This window comes from Gavialis gangeticus, unplaced genomic scaffold (genome assembly GCF_001723915.1).
Source record: "Gavialis gangeticus isolate Ggan-Ray unplaced genomic scaffold, GavGan_comp1, whole genome shotgun sequence".
In the NCBI taxonomy this organism is placed as follows: domain Eukaryota; kingdom Metazoa; phylum Chordata; order Crocodylia; family Gavialidae; genus Gavialis; species Gavialis gangeticus.
Window position 1 is genome coordinate 8,761,217 of NW_017729012.1, and position 16,725 is coordinate 8,777,941.

A 16,725-nucleotide genomic window follows, 5' to 3' on the forward strand; every position below is an offset into this window, starting at 1 on the left:
TCTAATATTTTCTTCCCGCACCCCAATGGATCACCTTGTGCACCCCACTTTGGAGACCACTGCTCTATATGACACAGAATAGTGATTTACTGGTTTCAAGAATCTCTTTCACTTTGATTTTAGGCTTTGATTACCGATTTCATTTTAACATGGAAAGAGATGCCTCCACCCCATGGAGAAAAGCCTTACATTCATTTACAAATGAAGTCCCACAAATGGCACCCTGGAAGCCATGCAAGACCTCGGTGTACTGAAAATAAAAACACACTCAAAAGACACCCCGAGCGCACGTTTCAGATGTGTATGCATCTCTCAATTTCACGTGCTGAAAACAAAAGACTTGGGCGTGAAGAATCAGCCACGCCCTCTTTGTGCCATTCCGGCACCACCACCACCACCACCACCACGAAGACCCTATTACCCTGCCAGAGAAACGGAAAGGGGCCCAAGCACTCAGGTAACTTCAGATTCCTCCTACCCACCTGCAATACTAAACCCCAGCACCGGATGCATTCAGAAGCGCAAGATGTGGTGAATGGCCAGCTCATGCTTTGTGAACGTATCTACCTGGAACTTAAAGAGCTGCTGGTCAGGACCATATCAACAATACCCTGGCTTTCCTCCTGTTGGTTCATTTCTAACTTATGTTGCTTCCTTCATGTGGCCTCTGTTTAGCTGAATGTCTGCACAGCTCAGTGTCCAGTCCCACATCTGTGACTGTGTGGCAAACTTAGATTGTAATGGCTCAGCCCTGAATTTTTTTTTTTTTAATTAGTCTGTTTTCTGTCCCCCACATAAGGCTCTACTTACAGCAGTGATTTGAATTCAGTTTGGTTTCCCCGTTGCATATGTCAAGCTGGTAGTTTCCTTCCTGCAAAACAAGAAGCCTGGGCAGCATCTGGCTTGTTCTGCCACCTGTTATTTTAGCCAGGCCGGTCATTTTTGCCCCGACTTGCATAAGAATGACACACAGCATTTGTAGCTTATGCACACAAAGCTGCTTTGAATGAAAGAGGGCTCAAAGGAAGGATTCTTCACGTGAAGGCTTCTCCCTTCCCTCTGTCTTCCCAGCTCTGGGCTCTGGCCTCCCTCAGCAAACAATCTTTTACCTAGTGAGGAGCCTCGTTGGGGAACAATTTAAAACCATTACCGAAAGCAAGCAACTGGACTGCCCTCAAATGGTTTTCAATTTGGCCACATGAGAAAACTATCCTTGGCAACAAAGAGTAAATCATGGGAGGAAAGCAAACACTGTCTCCCGCCTCAGGGAAGCATTAAAGCTGAAATGAAAGCTACTGGGCTGAGAAGACCATTTTTCAGGTGTATAAATAAGTCCCAGAGGGCAATTAGAGAGAGCACCAAGACCAGCTGGAGTTGACGTGATCATATAAAACAGACAATCAGTAGCAGCTCTGGATGTGGCAAATGGAAGAGTGCGAGAGATTAACTGTACTTTTGATCTCCCATGGAGGTCCAGTCGTTGCTTCCTGGGATTAATGCTCCCACGTTGTGGGTGGGAGAGAGTAGTGACGTTTCCTTCTGCAGGGTTTCAGAGAGGGGCTGGGGCTCAGAAGGGACTGAAGTGATCCCCCTTTCAGCCATCAATAGTGGGGGTTTGTTTTACATGAAACAAAAGTCAAGGCCTCACAAGACGGCCACACACAATCAAGGCAGGAGGGCAAAGGGAGTGACCTTTGCACCCCAGGACACAGCTTGTTTTATGCCCTTTCTTATTGGAAACAGCTTCCCATTCCCAGCAGAGAGAATGAGATGAGCTGCGTCAGCCAAATGGGGTTCCAGCTCTCCAAAGACTTGGGTCTACACAGCCCAAGTCCTAAGGTCAGCTCCAACTCCTGGATCTCCTCTAGCACACGACTCTCATCCTTCACTGAAGACTGACTGTTCTCTGCATGGTTTATGCGCACTGAAGTTTCAGCCCAGCCTCTTCGTAGTCTGAGCTGTAAAATCCCATCCAGACCCTCCACACAAGCAGGCTAGTCCCACGGGCATTAATGAAGCAGAGCAAAACAGATTAGGAGCCTAAAAGATGGAAGTTGCAGTACTTGAAAGGCGCCTATCCAAAAGGAGCTGGCTTTGCCAAGCCTGTGCCTTACTAATCCTTTGCACTGATGTTGCATTAAACACAATACCTCACTAAGCAGGACAGAGATGCAACCAGAGCAGGTCTGTCTTAAGGGAGATGAACTACAGATCACTGTTCAAAGCATCCCGAGTCACCGGCAATACACAATCGCTTACTTTCCCCAACCCCTGTAAAGTTCAGATCAGGTCTTCACTCCGAGTCTCAGCGTCCTTTGAAACAGTTCTGCTAAGAGCCTGCCCCACAGCCTACCCAAGTCATTGGAAAGGCTCCCACTCCAATTACCCCTGCTCTACTCTGGACAGGTAACCTGGAGTTTCTGAGGGTGACAGAGAGGGAAGACTATTATTAAAGCCCTACAGTGCACCACAGCTTCTTTTACTTTGTTCTTCAGTCCTAATCCCCTGGTGATCTCAGGATGGTAGGTTATGCAACACCCACCCTGGCTCCCTGTTGTATTTTGCATCTAAAAAGGGAAAAAAATGAGACATAATACAACTATAAGCCCAGGGGCTTTAGTGCTGCCCTTCTTGCAGGCTACAATTCAAGTGTATTTCTACTCCCCTCTCCTTGTGGGTGGGGGAGAAGGGGGAAGGCAGGCAGGCAAGGTTACATTTTGGTCAAAAAGCACATAAATTAAGAAGTGATCTCATTTCTGAGGGCAAATTCTCTTCCTCCACATTCAGTTCACATCCCTGGGTATTAAGTTTTGTGACATGAGAAGTCTTCCCTCCTTGTGGTCCCGTAACTCAACATCAGGCCTTGGTACAAGTTGATGAGATGGAAGAGGAAGGTGGTGGCACAAAGATACAGACACCAACATGCGACAACTGTGCCACGTACAGGTCCACGGGCCTTAGTGCTGCGGAGCTCAAGAAAAGTAAAGAGAGACCAGCCTATGACACCAGTACTCTCTGGACGCAGGCCCCAGGCACACATTAAGATGTCATGCAGGGTGCCACTTATTTATACACCTCTTTATATCCAGGCTTTACAAAAAGATTTCAAATACAGACTGGCAAAACCTCTACATCCCGGGTATTCCAGGAACTGAATTTCCCCTCTCACAGACCCATCAGTCACTCATTTCTAAAGGACTCTCTGTACTTCTGTGGGCCCTGGAACTCACTCAGTTGTGTTAAGAAGTCTTTAAAGTGGATCTCACTTTCTGCAGGTTTCTATAGTCTACCCCACAACAATCTTTGATCCAGTGCCTCATTTCACTGCAGACTTTGGCTTGTCCTAGATGGGAGAGCTGGGGGCTTTTCTCCACAGTCAACCTGGTATGTGCTTAGCAATAAAGTTAAAAGGGAGTCAACTAAGCTGGGGTATTGGGACTGCGCTGTGAACAGCTGAGTAAACAGGTTTTTTATTTATCACCATGTTAACGATATAATATTCAAGTGTAACCATATAGAAGGCTTAAACACAATAAATCTGCCCTGAGACAGCATTTCAAACAGTGATTATAGAGGGTGTCATAGTGTGATTTATCAGTAACTGCTTCTTAATGCAAACTAATAAGTGCCCAGAGATAGAAGAGGGAACATAATTCCCAGGCCATCCGCCCTGCTGCTGAAGCTAATGGCTCTCCAGAGATCTCACTGCCTCCTTTCCTGCTAAAGTACTCATAGAAACTGAAGCCTTGGATGGAAAACCCACACAGTAATGGCAATGCCATACAATGTGCTTCACAGGGATATGCTTATTATGAACAACAGAACCAGGAGGTAGTGTTAGGAGTGCAGGGTTTCTCACCAAACTGTCTGCTGGGCTGGCTGCGCAGAGCTCTGAGGGTGGCAGCTCTAACTACGATTCAGATAGATGTAGGCAAATGAAAAGGGAGCTTAAAAGAAACTATACATCTCTCCATCAAATCAGATGTTGCTTTAGGAATCAGGACTCTAAAAGAACCATGCAATAAGCCTTTAAAGCTGAGATTTCCAAGGGACCCAAGAGCCGAGCACTCAACTCCAGCTGGTAGGCAATGGAAAGTGGGCACTTAATTCCAGCATCTCTGCCGGGCCCTCTCAGCTACCCAGTCACTCCTGCCCTGTCAAGCACTAAGTGACACACCAGGACGTGGGTCAGTGTGCCCACTCCACAAAACTTTAATGTTCGTTTCCATTCTTAATGGCTCTTTCTGCACAACCGACTGCTCTGTCTTTGCCCTTGTAGGTCTGTTTCTTGTTACATGCACCCCCTCTCAGTGCACAGATTATTCCAAAGGTGTGTTGTTATAAGATGAATGATGGTAATGAGGTTTCATACATAACTTCATAGCCAGGGTAAGATGTTTCCCATAACTATGCTGAGTTATTTTATTAAATACTTAAATGCAGTCTGTCAGTCTCTCCTATATCAGGACTCCCCATTCACCCGCACAGGACTGATTTTCCTATGAATGCCCAAACAAGAACCTTCATTACTTAGCAAGCGGTTCGCCAGTGTTCATCAAAAAGGTTTATAGGGTGGTCAAGGCATGTGAGAAAGAACCTATGAAAGCAAATGACTAAGGCAAATGTGTTTCAGTAGGAAACTCAAGATGAGGAAGGGAAGCATCTTTCAGTCTCATGACAACTCCCTCACACTCCTCCCAGACTCGTGGAGGGCTTGACTCAGAAAGCCAAGAGCCACTGATGTGAAGTGCTAGAAGACAAGTATGTCACGACATACAAGCCGGCTAATGGGACCCGGAACGCCTAGAGAATGCCAAGGTAGGACAGGGACTTACTTTGCAAATTTAATACAGAACTGGGTGAAGTATTTTCTTGTGGATGCCAGGTTGTCACGGATGATGGGGACATTCTGCTTAATGTGAAGAATAACCGAAGTGACGTATGGACTCTGGTCACCAACATGTTCCACGTTCTGCCACTGCATCTGCAGGAGGAGGACAAACCAAAGGGTGCTTGAACTCACCAGGCTTTAAACCATAAGGAAACACGAAGCACACTGCAGTAAGTGCCCACACTTGCACATCCACCCTTTGGAGATCTGTAGAGTCCACCGAGAATTGCTCTCTAAGCAAGGCTGCCTTCTTTGTCAGCCCATAATGAAACCCTCAAAGCAGTCCAGCTTTTCCTCACAAAAGTGCACATCTGCTTTATCTCAAAAGCACAGACTCCCTGGAGCGACAAGAGAAGGTGTGAAGTAACAGAGCCCCTAGGCTGACCCTACTGTATCCTGATACAGAGTGGAGGTGGTCGTGTGAGCTGTGGGTGTAGGCACACACGTAGCGTATAAGGACTAAACAGCTTCCAGCATGCACAAAGGGCGTAGAGCAGCCTGCTGGAAAATTTCTTGTCGGCAGCTCCGGGTTGCCTCAGAGGAAGCCTCCCCAAAAGTCCTGATTACACAGTTGTCATTTGAGAAAATAACTGCCCAGAATTTACCCAATTCTTACCTACAAATCTGCTTAATTCTGTAATGCTTCTACTTTTAATCTTACTAAAGGCACTTTGGTCCAATCAGCTTTCCAGATTCAACTCCATCTAAGCGATGTGCAGCACAGATGACTTAATGGGTGAATAAAGCCAAAGTCTGTAAGTCCCCAGAGTCTAACAGCAGTCTGCACATTGCCCATAGCAGGTTAAGGTGTCAAATTGAAGAGAAACATAGCAGGGCAGGCAGGCAGGACGTTCTTCTATGTACCTGTTTACCTCTTACTTTACCAACCTTGCATTGGACCAACTGAAGAGTAACTGGATTGTTCTGAGCAACTGCTCACAGCAATCAGTGCACCCAGACACATATCCCTAGTCCCTTGCCTGCCTAGCACACTTTCACATATTCCCAACCATGCCTCCTCTCCCAATGGGAATTTGACATGAATAAGCTGTGGGGATGTTCAGAGTGCAACCAGAATCAGCAGGAGGGTGCAACTCAGTGGACAGAGAAACCCTTATGCCTATTTCTTGCAGCCAATCTTACAAATATGTGTATTAAAAATAGCCCTTCCTGTCTGTGGGTGTGCTCCAACAAAACAAACAGTAGCTGTGATCAAAGCTGTAGTGTACACAGACTGAAAAGCTATCCAAGAAACATGAACCTAACTCTCCTGGAAAATCTTGGTTCCTGTCATTTTAAATGTACTTGTCAGGAATCAGATGGTTTCCCCCACTCCCCTTTGCGTTTGTTGGGGGACATCTCCAGAGAGCGTTTGCCTGGTGCCCAAACAGCTGCTGAGGTAGGAGAGCCAACATGACAACTGCACGACCACCATTTGCATGACGTGGGGCAGGCGCTTCACAGTCCCACCAAGGGCTGTTTCCTCCTGCAGAAGTCCCAGAGCCACTACTGGCCAGTACAGGTCCGCCAGATGATCTGATCCCTCCATGCCACGCCAGCTCTGCTCTAGGAGTGCTGCAGAAGTGGCATGCATTGCATCTTCCAAACCTGCCGTGGGACCCTCCTCCAAGGGTGGCACCCTTCTGAGACTGTATACATCTCAAAGGCCCTCCGGCATCTCTCTGAACAACCGCACCGACAAGTCACGCCACAGCCAGGGGGTGTTCCTCCCGTGGACCTGCGGTCATAACGAACACATACATTTCCTGCCCCTAAGCAGTGCGTAGAACTGACACAGCCACAAGCAATGGATCAGGTAAAATAGTTTCCACTCTGGGGGTCATGAAAGATGAGGCAGTCCACTCTGCAGAGTGCTAGGACCCTTGGGATATGTTCCCACGCATCCTAGCACCCCACATAAGTACCAACAAATACAATGTGGACGCAGAGCTTGGCACACACTAGGGAACAATGCGGACACGGAAAGGCAGTTCTCCTGCCTCAAGCTTGCAGGCTGTATGTAGTGCTCTACTTATAATTATGTCGAAGACTGTAGGGCCAGGCAAAGGACAACCTAAAACAGAAGCAGTGCCCCACAACAGCCAAGCACCTATGAGTGGTAACTGTTTAGAGGCAAGCAAAGACAGATTCACAGACGTTTAGGGCTGGAAGGGACCTTGTGAGATCATCAAGTCCAACCCCCCTGCCCCGGGCAGGAAAGACTGCTGGGGTCGAATAACTGCAGCAAGGTGGGCGTCCACACAATACCAAGCTCCGCATTTTGTAAGCTGGGGTCCAGTCTTTATTTAACACAGGCCACAAATAAGCATAGTACAAAGTTAGCAAACCTGGCCACCACTTCCACCTGAAACTTCCCTTCACATTATTTTCTGTGCAAAAATCAATTTGTGCCATAAAGCAAGCGAGTGAGACTTCACAACTGACCGCCGCATCTACCAAAACCTTTCCCATGAGAACAAAGTTACATTTCAAACTTAACACAACCACAGAGCATTCAATCCTGCAAAACGCTGAGGAGTGAAGGAAACGTGAAAGATCTGAACAAAAGGCAACCTCAGATAAAGCAGTGGCCTTATGAGACATACTCATACAATAGGACAATTAAACTGGGTACACATGCACGTTCTTCACCCTGCCAAGGGAGACTGAAATGCGACTTTTCCAAACACTCCAACATGAAAAAATGTTGTGCATTTGATTTTTGGCTGGAGAAGCAATACAGGGGTCTTGGCAAAGTAAAAAAAACCCAACAAAAAAAAAACACCTTCCACCAAAATCCAGGCTTTTCAGAACTCCAGTAAAAGTCAAGTTGCAGCAACTGATAGTCTGGTGGCAAAGGTGGAAGGCTAGGGCAAATGAAAAGTATTTATTTAGCTAATTTCAGAGCACTTAGCTTGTTTATATCTGCTGGTTCCCATTCACATGGATTTCATTTTGCTGGTGCTCCACGACAAAAATAAATGGCCTACCAGCTGCTGTTTTGAGCCCTATTGTTATGCTACGGTATAAAGAGACAGACCGGAGAGAGCTGAACAGACTGGCTAGGGGGGAAAAAGAATCTAAGGAACTGACAGGGAATATAAGCAACACCTGAAGTGCTACGCCCCTCCCCTGGTGTTATTTTACTGGAAAAATCCTCTTTCCATTTGGGATACAGACAAATTCTATTACCAGCTGGAGTCCAACTCAAGTATTAGCTGGGAGTGGAGGCTAGTTGCAGCTGGAATACATCATAAACCAGAATGCTATTAAAACTCATGGCAGCTACGAAATGTGTTTATCCTACAAAATGGAGGCATATGTTAATATTTCTAATTAAAAAAAAAAAAAGTTCAATCTTACTCTGTTGCCCTTACCTCTGTCTAAAGCAATCTGGGTTTTCATGCTATGTTGGGTAGATGCACACATTTCCCCGTTCCAACAGATGTACAAAAGATAACAATGCGACAGCCACATCCTAAAGGACTGTTGAATGGGAGGGAACTTTACCTTCTGTCTTTCTGTTCATGACTGTGTCTCTCCAAGAGCATCGGAAAAGTGAGAGGGCTCAACCCCAGAGTGCCCTTGTGAACAATTAATTGGCCACCCGCTAGCAACTGGGATCAGAAAAGGTTTGGTAGGACTCCTTGTCTGAGGCTAGTGAGAAAGCATGCTTGGAATCTGATGCTTGTAAAACTTCCCCTGACCTCAAAGATTCAAATCATTGCAAGAGCAGAGATGAGGAGCCTGGAACAATTACTTAAAGAATGTGTGAAGGTGGTTTGGTCTATGGTAAGGGAATGGCTCTAACCTGGCTGTCTTTAATGCTACAGAGGATGCTGCTTGAAGAACCAAAGTGCACTCTCCAGAAGAGGTGAAGGAAAATCAGGAATGAACTCAAGCCATTAAAAGTGAGAAAGAACCACAAACGGTGGGTCACTGCTCCCTCTTCTACAAAACCTACCTTGCTCATAGCAGTTAGTGCTGGGTCGCAGGCTGCATCCAAGTCTTGCACCAACAGCTGTATGCTGTTTGAGATCACACTGCAAAAATAAATCAAGCACAGGCATTACCAGAGAACTCAGCAAATCTGTGCCAAAACCAGCTTCTTGACTATGAGAAGAGGAGAAGCTACGTTTGCACAGGGCTATGAAGAGAGGCCCAGCTAGAACGTTTGCTTCATGGCACCCACAACCTCCTGCCTGACACCAGCAAAAGTGGTGGCAGGGATCAGTCATGTGCTGTGCAAGTTATATCAGTAACCACAGCAACTAAGCCACTCTGCACTAGCAAGAGGATGAGCCCCTGAATCGTGAAGGCTGTTTGTGCTTTTGTCTCAAAGTTAATTAAGGCTCGAAATTCCAATTTCCTTTCTAAGGCACAGCTCTAAGCAGTGCCCTTTCCTGGGCCTGTACCCTCCCCTGCTGTGTTTTTCGTGCACTAACCACAGAAGCCTACAGGAAGGCTTTTAAAATGCTGCATCCCTTCATTTGCAGAAGTTTTAATATCTCAGATATTACAATCTGTCTTCCATTAAGCGGGGCAAAGGCAGGCAGCTTATTTATTTCACATCTAGAACTGCATCACTCCCTTGCTCTAGTCCCTCCAGACACCTCCCAAGTTACAGAATATTACTAAAAACCGTGATTCCTCCCTGCAACCTTGCAAATGCAAAAAGACTCACGTTACTGAGAGCCCTGTTAGACCCCACCGCATAAAACCGATGCTCCTACCCCTAAAACAATAGTAAAAGAACACTGGATGTTTGTTTTCTGGATTGCAGCTCAACTTCAAAGGCACAGGGCCCAACACGACCCTAGAGACTGCTTTCGAAGAGCACACAGGCAACTTGATATTCAACAAAATAAAGGTAGGTTTCCACTTCAGAACGAGCCTTACGTCTTCCAAGAACACCAGGGTTAGAGGCCTGCAATGCTTAGTTCCCTCCGATTATTTTGCTGCAAGTCCTTCTAACAGCTCTGGCACAGCCATCCTCGACAAGGACACAGAAGCCCTTGCCCAGCCACCAATTCACTCCTCCCGCCAATGCCCTGGCGGGCTGTCAAGTCTCCAGCGTAGAGCTCTGCACACAGGTGGGCAGGAGCGGTGCCCTAACAAGAAGCCTCGCTCCTGTCCAACACGGCATTTGTTTTTCACAAGTCACCTTGACAGCCAAGCCTGCCAGAAACATGCAGAAAAATTATACTACCAGACAGGAGGCTGTGGCTGCCTTTACATAAATGATGCAGCGTTTGCACTGAAATTTAAACGCTTGTGACTGTAACCATTTGGCTGGCGTGTCTCTCTGCCAAGGAGCCAGCACAGCAGGCTTTGCTCCCTCAGGGAACCCCACACGCTGAAGCAATGCCAAGAGAACTAAGCGGAGATAACACGGCTGACCTCGGCCTGCTGGAGCGCTGTCAAGTATCTACCATTAGCAAGAAGTAGGAAAGTGCTGTGGTTTAGCGCCAAACTGACACAGGACAAGCTGACTAGAAGGTAAGCAGCTCCAAGACGAGCTCCTACACATTAGGGATACATACATGTAGAGCTCTGTCACCTTATGTGGAGCCTGGCCAGCAGCGAGAGAGCGCGAGATGGCAACTGGTATACTCATCTCACTTTCTAAACTGAATGGGGACCTGTTTGCAGAGACAGCAGGATCGCAGGCAATCACAGTGTCACTGATGTCAGGGCACTATTGTTGTGTGACAGGTGCACACAAAAGCCCCCGTCAGAAGAGGACCTTGCGGTACTGGGTGCTGTACAAATACACAAGCAGACAGCTGATCTCTGCCCCAAAGAGCCTGCAACACTGCTTTACCACCCCAAACAACTGAACCCTACAAACCCCTGGGAGAAAGGCAAATAGCCTCTCAATTGGACAGACAAGGAAGCTGATGCACAGGACAAGACGACTAGGCTTTCCAAAGGAACCAGAGATGTTTGACACTGAACACCCGCTCACCCTGGGACAAGTCGGACTCGATGCAGGGCAGGGGGTCGGACTCGATGACCTATTGAGGTCCCTTCCGACCCTAACATCTGCAAATCTATGAAAGTCCTTCAGGTTTCTCGAGAAGTCCCCAGAGGACATGCCCTCGGTCACACGGCTGACTGGCAGGAGAAGCACACATTCAAGCCACACTGCAATGTTTCTTCCAAGTCTGCTCCAGAAGGGACTGTCCCCTTGCTGCTGCTCCCTGACTGTCCTGCATGGCCATTCTAGTGACAGCACCACTCACGAGTGGGAATGAAAACCCCTCTAAGGTCTTTGCAATGTTTTCTTTCTGTTGGGGTTTTTTTTTTTTTTTATTTCCTTGTGCAACTTCAAAGGGAAGGGTTAAAAAAAAAAAGCTTCTATACCTAATTACACTTGTATGTTAGCAGAAACTTTTTTTCTTTTTTTTTTTTTTTTGCTGCTCTGCACAGCTAGACGTCAAATTCCAACAGAAGAAACGCATTTGTTATATAAATGGAAAGCGTCAAAACAGCAAAAAAGAGCTTTATAGTTATCCTGTAATGAGAGCTTCCCACCTCTGCTAGCGGTATGCAGGATTTCTTAGGTTCTGCGAAAGGAAAAGTCACAACATCCACTGACAGGACTTTGGGTAAAGTGCTACTCTGGAACCCAATGGGAGGCAATTAAAAATGTATCCTTATTACCAGGCAAATCAGCCTCCAAGGTCTAGCTTTAAAGTCATCCTAAGTGGCAAATGTGCGAACTGTACGTAAAAGCAGCTTCCCAAACCTCATCTCATTAGCTGAATAGAATGAGCCGCCTTGTGAGGAAACCACAGTGGAAGCTGCATGACGATGTATAAAACGGTAGGTTTATAACGGAAAGGTCATGAGAGAACGCAGAACTTCCCCTCCACTCCTCCAGCTCAGGACAATTTTACCATGCAATAGAACAGCACATGTAGCCCCAGGGACTCACTCTGCTCAGAAAGCAGCAGTGCAGGGGAAGGGGGCTGGTTCATGTCTGAAGGAACTGGACTTAAAAGACCTGGATTAGGATTTGGCTGGCACCCTGCCGTCAGGGCAAGAGAGGAGCTGCAGAAAGGAAAGCCTTGCAGAAACCTGGCACACACTGGCTATCACTACTAAAACCCAGCTCCTGGGAGTGGGGAAGAGGGCCAGGAAGACAGGAACAGTGCACTCTTTAATTAAAAAGTGCATTCGGAGGAAGGGCAGTCAAGAGACCAAAGCAAGCGTGTTAGGAGAGCTGGGCTCTGTTCCTGCCTTTGCCAAGAACTTTTTCTGACATTGGACAAGGCAAGAAATCACCGTGTGCTTAGGTTCCCTCATCTCAAAAATGGGGAGAACGCTATACTGACAGGCTAAGTTCTTCAGTCGTTAGAGAAAACTTTTAGATCATCCAATGAAAGGTAATACTGGAGGTAAGGAAAGTCATCTTAATGCACAATCGCCATTTGCCCAGTTCCATTCAAAGGTAAACTATCTTTCCATGCTATGCAAAAGAGGCCTTGAGTGTATTGACAACTCTGCTGGTTAACACTGGGAAATGACAGCAGGAAAGGCAATGTACTAAAACAGCTCTCCTGAAAGGGAACAGCAACCTCAGAGAGCTGCCAAGATGCAAATGATACAATGATACAAGCTCACTATTTCCTTTCTTCTCTCCAGGGCTCTCGATCCTTTGACTAGAATGACTGGGAGCACTCATAGCGATGGCAGCACCCTGCTTCACCAGCCTAGCCCCGTGCATCCTGGCATTCCTAGTCAACCAGTTCACCCGACAGACCTGGCCTGGAGCAACGTCGCTGAACTCACTGGCCATGGTGTTTGCTAGCACTATGGAAAGATGTGTGTGCAAGACGTACATGCTGAAGGTGTCCATCTCCCCTGTCAGGTTGATCCTTTCCATGAGACTTGCATCCACCTTTTCTTTGAGCTTTTCTTCAAGCTGTCAAGGAGCAAAAGAAGTAACAAGCAGAGATCAGATTTCTACTTCAATTCATAACCCTCAAGCTTAAGTGCTGGGGAAAGTCAGCTTCTGACATCAGGAAATGCACCTACACTATTTCTTCTCACACTGCAACTTGTCCAAGATCTGTTTAGTGGGAAGTGGCATCAGGAATGGAACTCTCCTCTCTGCCGCATGCTCTAGACACCATGGTTTCCTGGGATAACAACTGATGACATGTGTCCTCAAAGCAGTTAACCTCCAAGGTTGCACATGCCAGCATTTCAGGCTCAGGACACAAATCTATCATGACAACGTAGCAAGAATCTAATAACTTAAGACAGATCCCTGCCGCACCAATGAAGGTGCATTACAGGCCCCTGTCTGCACCTCACCTGCAGAAAACATGCACGTTATGAGCCTCTGCAAGAGTACATGGGCTCTTTCACTCTCTGTATTGCAGCGCATGCTGTGACCTAGAGATCCCTGGTTCACCCCCCCTGCACTAGCTAGATAATGACTGTCAAAGACATATCTACTGACCTAGGGACTTCTCAGAGCACTGTTACCGTACAAGTCACAGTAAAGGCACAAGCCCAATGGGGAGCATTTTAAGAGACCTTGCATCCACCTTGCCTTGAAACTCTGCCATTAAGCCAACTCCTAGATCTACATTAATTTATTTTTTCCCCTTTTTTTCCCCTGCTTGAAAAAATTTGGTTAATAAGCCTGGAAAGATAATGGAAAGAGACTGATTATCTTTCTCCCTCTTGGACTAAAGCAAACTACATAGAGAGCACAAAAGGATGCTCTTTGGAAGTGAGGCAGCAATTAGGGTTCAACGTACAACGCTGTTCTGACCCGCTAGGATAACAAAAGCGAGAACCTTCCTTTAACTAACTTACGGTCTATAATTAATGCAGCATTATGCAGAGCAGGGGGTTGCTATGTACATTTCAGCACTTTTTTCAATGCATAGCAACCTTTAATGTGAGACTCAATTAGCTGGTCCTGCTGCCTAGGGCAGCTCACCTCCTTTCCTTTGTGACTGTGCCTTGCCGCCAGGTAGGTGAGACACTGTATTAGAAGGGTGGCAGAGGGCAGCTCACCTGTTGGGTTGTGGCCAGACAGTACTCTGCTGTGCTCAGGATGCTGCAGATCAGGCAGAGCTCTTCCAAAGTGAACTTTGCTACTTCCGAGCCCTCCTTCTCTTTCAGCAGACTCGTGATGGTCAGCCCACCACTACTGCTGGTTGTTCTGGGGGAAAGATGGACACACACACATTGACAAAAGCTCTGGTTTTCTTAGATTTTAACCCAGAAGGACTCATTATGATCATTTCATACATCTTCCTATGACATCCCAAAGCTTCAACTGATTAGACCTCAACCAGATCTAACATTCTCTTCTAGGCTAACTTAACCTTAATTGTCAGCTGCTCAAACAGTTACAGAAAGCTCTCGTTAACCATTACACAACTAAGTTATATTTGGTATCCGATAACTAAACAAACTTGCCATATATCTGAGACTGTAGAATTCATTTCAAATACCATGATAATTACAAGGACAACAAAAATGATTTCTGGGGATTATCTCCTGTACTTTCTATTCATTTGGTGACAAACAGCAGTTAATCAAAGAATCAGAACAGTTGAGAGACAGGAAATTCCCCAACTATTTCAACCCTCTATCATCCAAATCCTTTTAAAAAATAGGGCAGCAATATTTATTTTGGACAGCAGAAATAGAGCACAAAAAAAATCATATGTTCAAAGAATGTGACTGAGATCCGATGGAGGCGCACTCAATTCATCTCTCTGCTGCTCTAAATGCAACTCCCACAACCACACATGAAAGACTGTGCTGGTTTCAGCAAATAATCACTTTGCCATCCCCAGATTTATTTACAAAGAACCTCCAAATACCAGTCACAAATATCAGTTACCTGTAGCTAGCACTGATGACTTCACACTGAAAATTTCACTTGTGTTTTTACTAGTGTATACCCATAAAGATGCTACTGATTTCAGTGGATTTACATGTGTGTAATAATCAGGGATCCTGGTTTTCTCCAATTTAAAAAAATCCCAAATTTTCAGACAAAAAAATAACCCCAAATCCACATTTTTCCAAGATTAAAATAAATCACCACTAATACATAGATGTATATATGGTGTTGTTTCATTTTACTCATGGAAAAATGTGGATTTGGGGTTACTTTTTTTTAATCTGAAAATTGGGGATTTTATTAAATTGGAGAAAACCAGGATCCCTGGTAATAATACACTGCACATATCCCATGTACAAATGCACACACCCAGCTAAAGCAGTTCTAGCCGAGAGACTTTGGAAATCTAGAAGAAACTGCCTTCACTACCAGTTGTTACAGGAACGTCACTGTCTCAGCTTCCTGGCCCTGATTTACAGGACGGAAAGTACACGATTCTCTTCCTGCTTTGCACAAAGGCCAAAACAGAGGGTGGTATTTGGCCTTCTGTGTTGAGACACCCAGCTTGAGGGTGGCCTGATCCTCTTCCACCACTCAGCCCCTGTACTTTGGGTCAACATAGACAAAGTCAGTGGAGAACATCATCCACTCTCTTTGGTGGTCTTTTACCTTCTCGCCTGAATACCTGCTTGGTCTTCTACCTGCTTCACACCATGCAGGGCAGGGGAGAGTGGGGGCCTAAGTCTGTCCCTGCAATAGGTGTGCATGTGCAATCCCGAAAAATCAGATTGTGCATACTTTCTTGGGATTTTCAAAAGAGCTGCAGGACCTGCTGCAGAGTAAAAGGAAACTGGCTCCTGTGAAAATGGCAGCCCCTATTTTCAGCTTGCTGCCATGCTGTTTCTCAGAATGGTACCTTGCATCTAGAGGAGGGATCTTCCCAACTTACACCATGGCTCTGGGGCTCTTTTCAAACTAAAACGGCAGTTCTTGTGTTTGCCAAATTCTCTAAACACCGTTTCCAGGCTCTGCAGACCGTGCCCAGCCTTTGGGCTGCTAACACTTACTTGGGCAGATTTCCAGAGAGAATTTTCCAGGCGTATTCCCGGAGGTACTTCTGAAAGATGGTGGTCAGTGCAATCATGGGCTCGCCTGTGCTGAGCTGCGAACACTGCACCATGCACTTCTTGTAATAAACAAACAGGTCAGCACAGCTGGGCAGGACAGCTCCCCCCTCATCCACATTGGGCTTGGGAGGACCCTGAGCCTTGAAGTCAGCCACAAACCTGTCAATCAGCTCGCTGAGATTTCTACAGCAAGAAAAATGGAGAGAAATATTTTAATGTCGGTGGAAAAAAAAACAGGATACAGAGATGCTTAAAACCAGCTGCCCTGCCTTGTGAAACCAATACAACCAATTCACATCCCAAGCAGCCCCACGCCCCAGCCTTTGCAGCAAAGCCTGTAAAATAACGAAGAACGGGGCGATGAGTTATGACCTTTTGTACTCAGAATTTTAATGGCAGCATCAATCTGTTCTCCAGTCACGTATAAAAATCTTATAAACCCTGCCAGGTCCAAGTTCAGCACATTCAATGCAAGCGCATAAAGCCCATGCTCAAGTTTCATTCCTGGCACTGGCTGAAGCCAGTCATATAGGGCAGCTTGGAAACAGGCCTTTTAAAGGGCGTTTCACGATCACCCCCATTTGCTGTCTGGGTGGCTCCGTTCAGTTACCACAAACATTCACATGCCCTTTAAAGCAGCTTTTATTAAAAGGCAACAAGGAAGATAAATCCCTGAGTGTCCAACTTACCCAAGCTCTTTTTAACTCCTGAATCTTTCCTGTAAGCAGAAACGGTGCTCTCTCCTGCCTCCTTCAACTTGTTGAGCACTACAGTTAACCTGACACTTGCTTCTTGCAATAACTAGACAAGAATGTGGGTGCATCAAC

General features: G+C 46.2%; 1 protein-coding gene across 3 annotated transcripts in view; it reads right to left on the bottom strand.

The window, feature by feature from the left end:
* VPS53 (VPS53, GARP complex subunit) overlaps window positions 1–16,725 on the bottom strand; it is a 94,103-nt gene that overhangs the window by 15,133 nt on the left and 62,245 nt on the right. For all 3 annotated transcript variants that reach the window (XM_019511162.1, XM_019511161.1, XM_019511163.1), the window contains exons 14-18: window positions 15,839–16,081; window positions 13,931–14,078; window positions 12,739–12,821; window positions 8,856–8,934; window positions 4,836–4,984 (exon numbers count right to left, since the gene is read on the bottom strand). In XM_019511162.1, coding sequence (XP_019366707.1) covers window positions 4,836–4,984; window positions 8,856–8,934; window positions 12,739–12,821; window positions 13,931–14,078; window positions 15,839–16,081 — 702 coding nt within the window. The remainder of the gene's footprint in view (window positions 1–4,835; window positions 4,985–8,855; window positions 8,935–12,738; window positions 12,822–13,930; window positions 14,079–15,838; window positions 16,082–16,725) is intronic.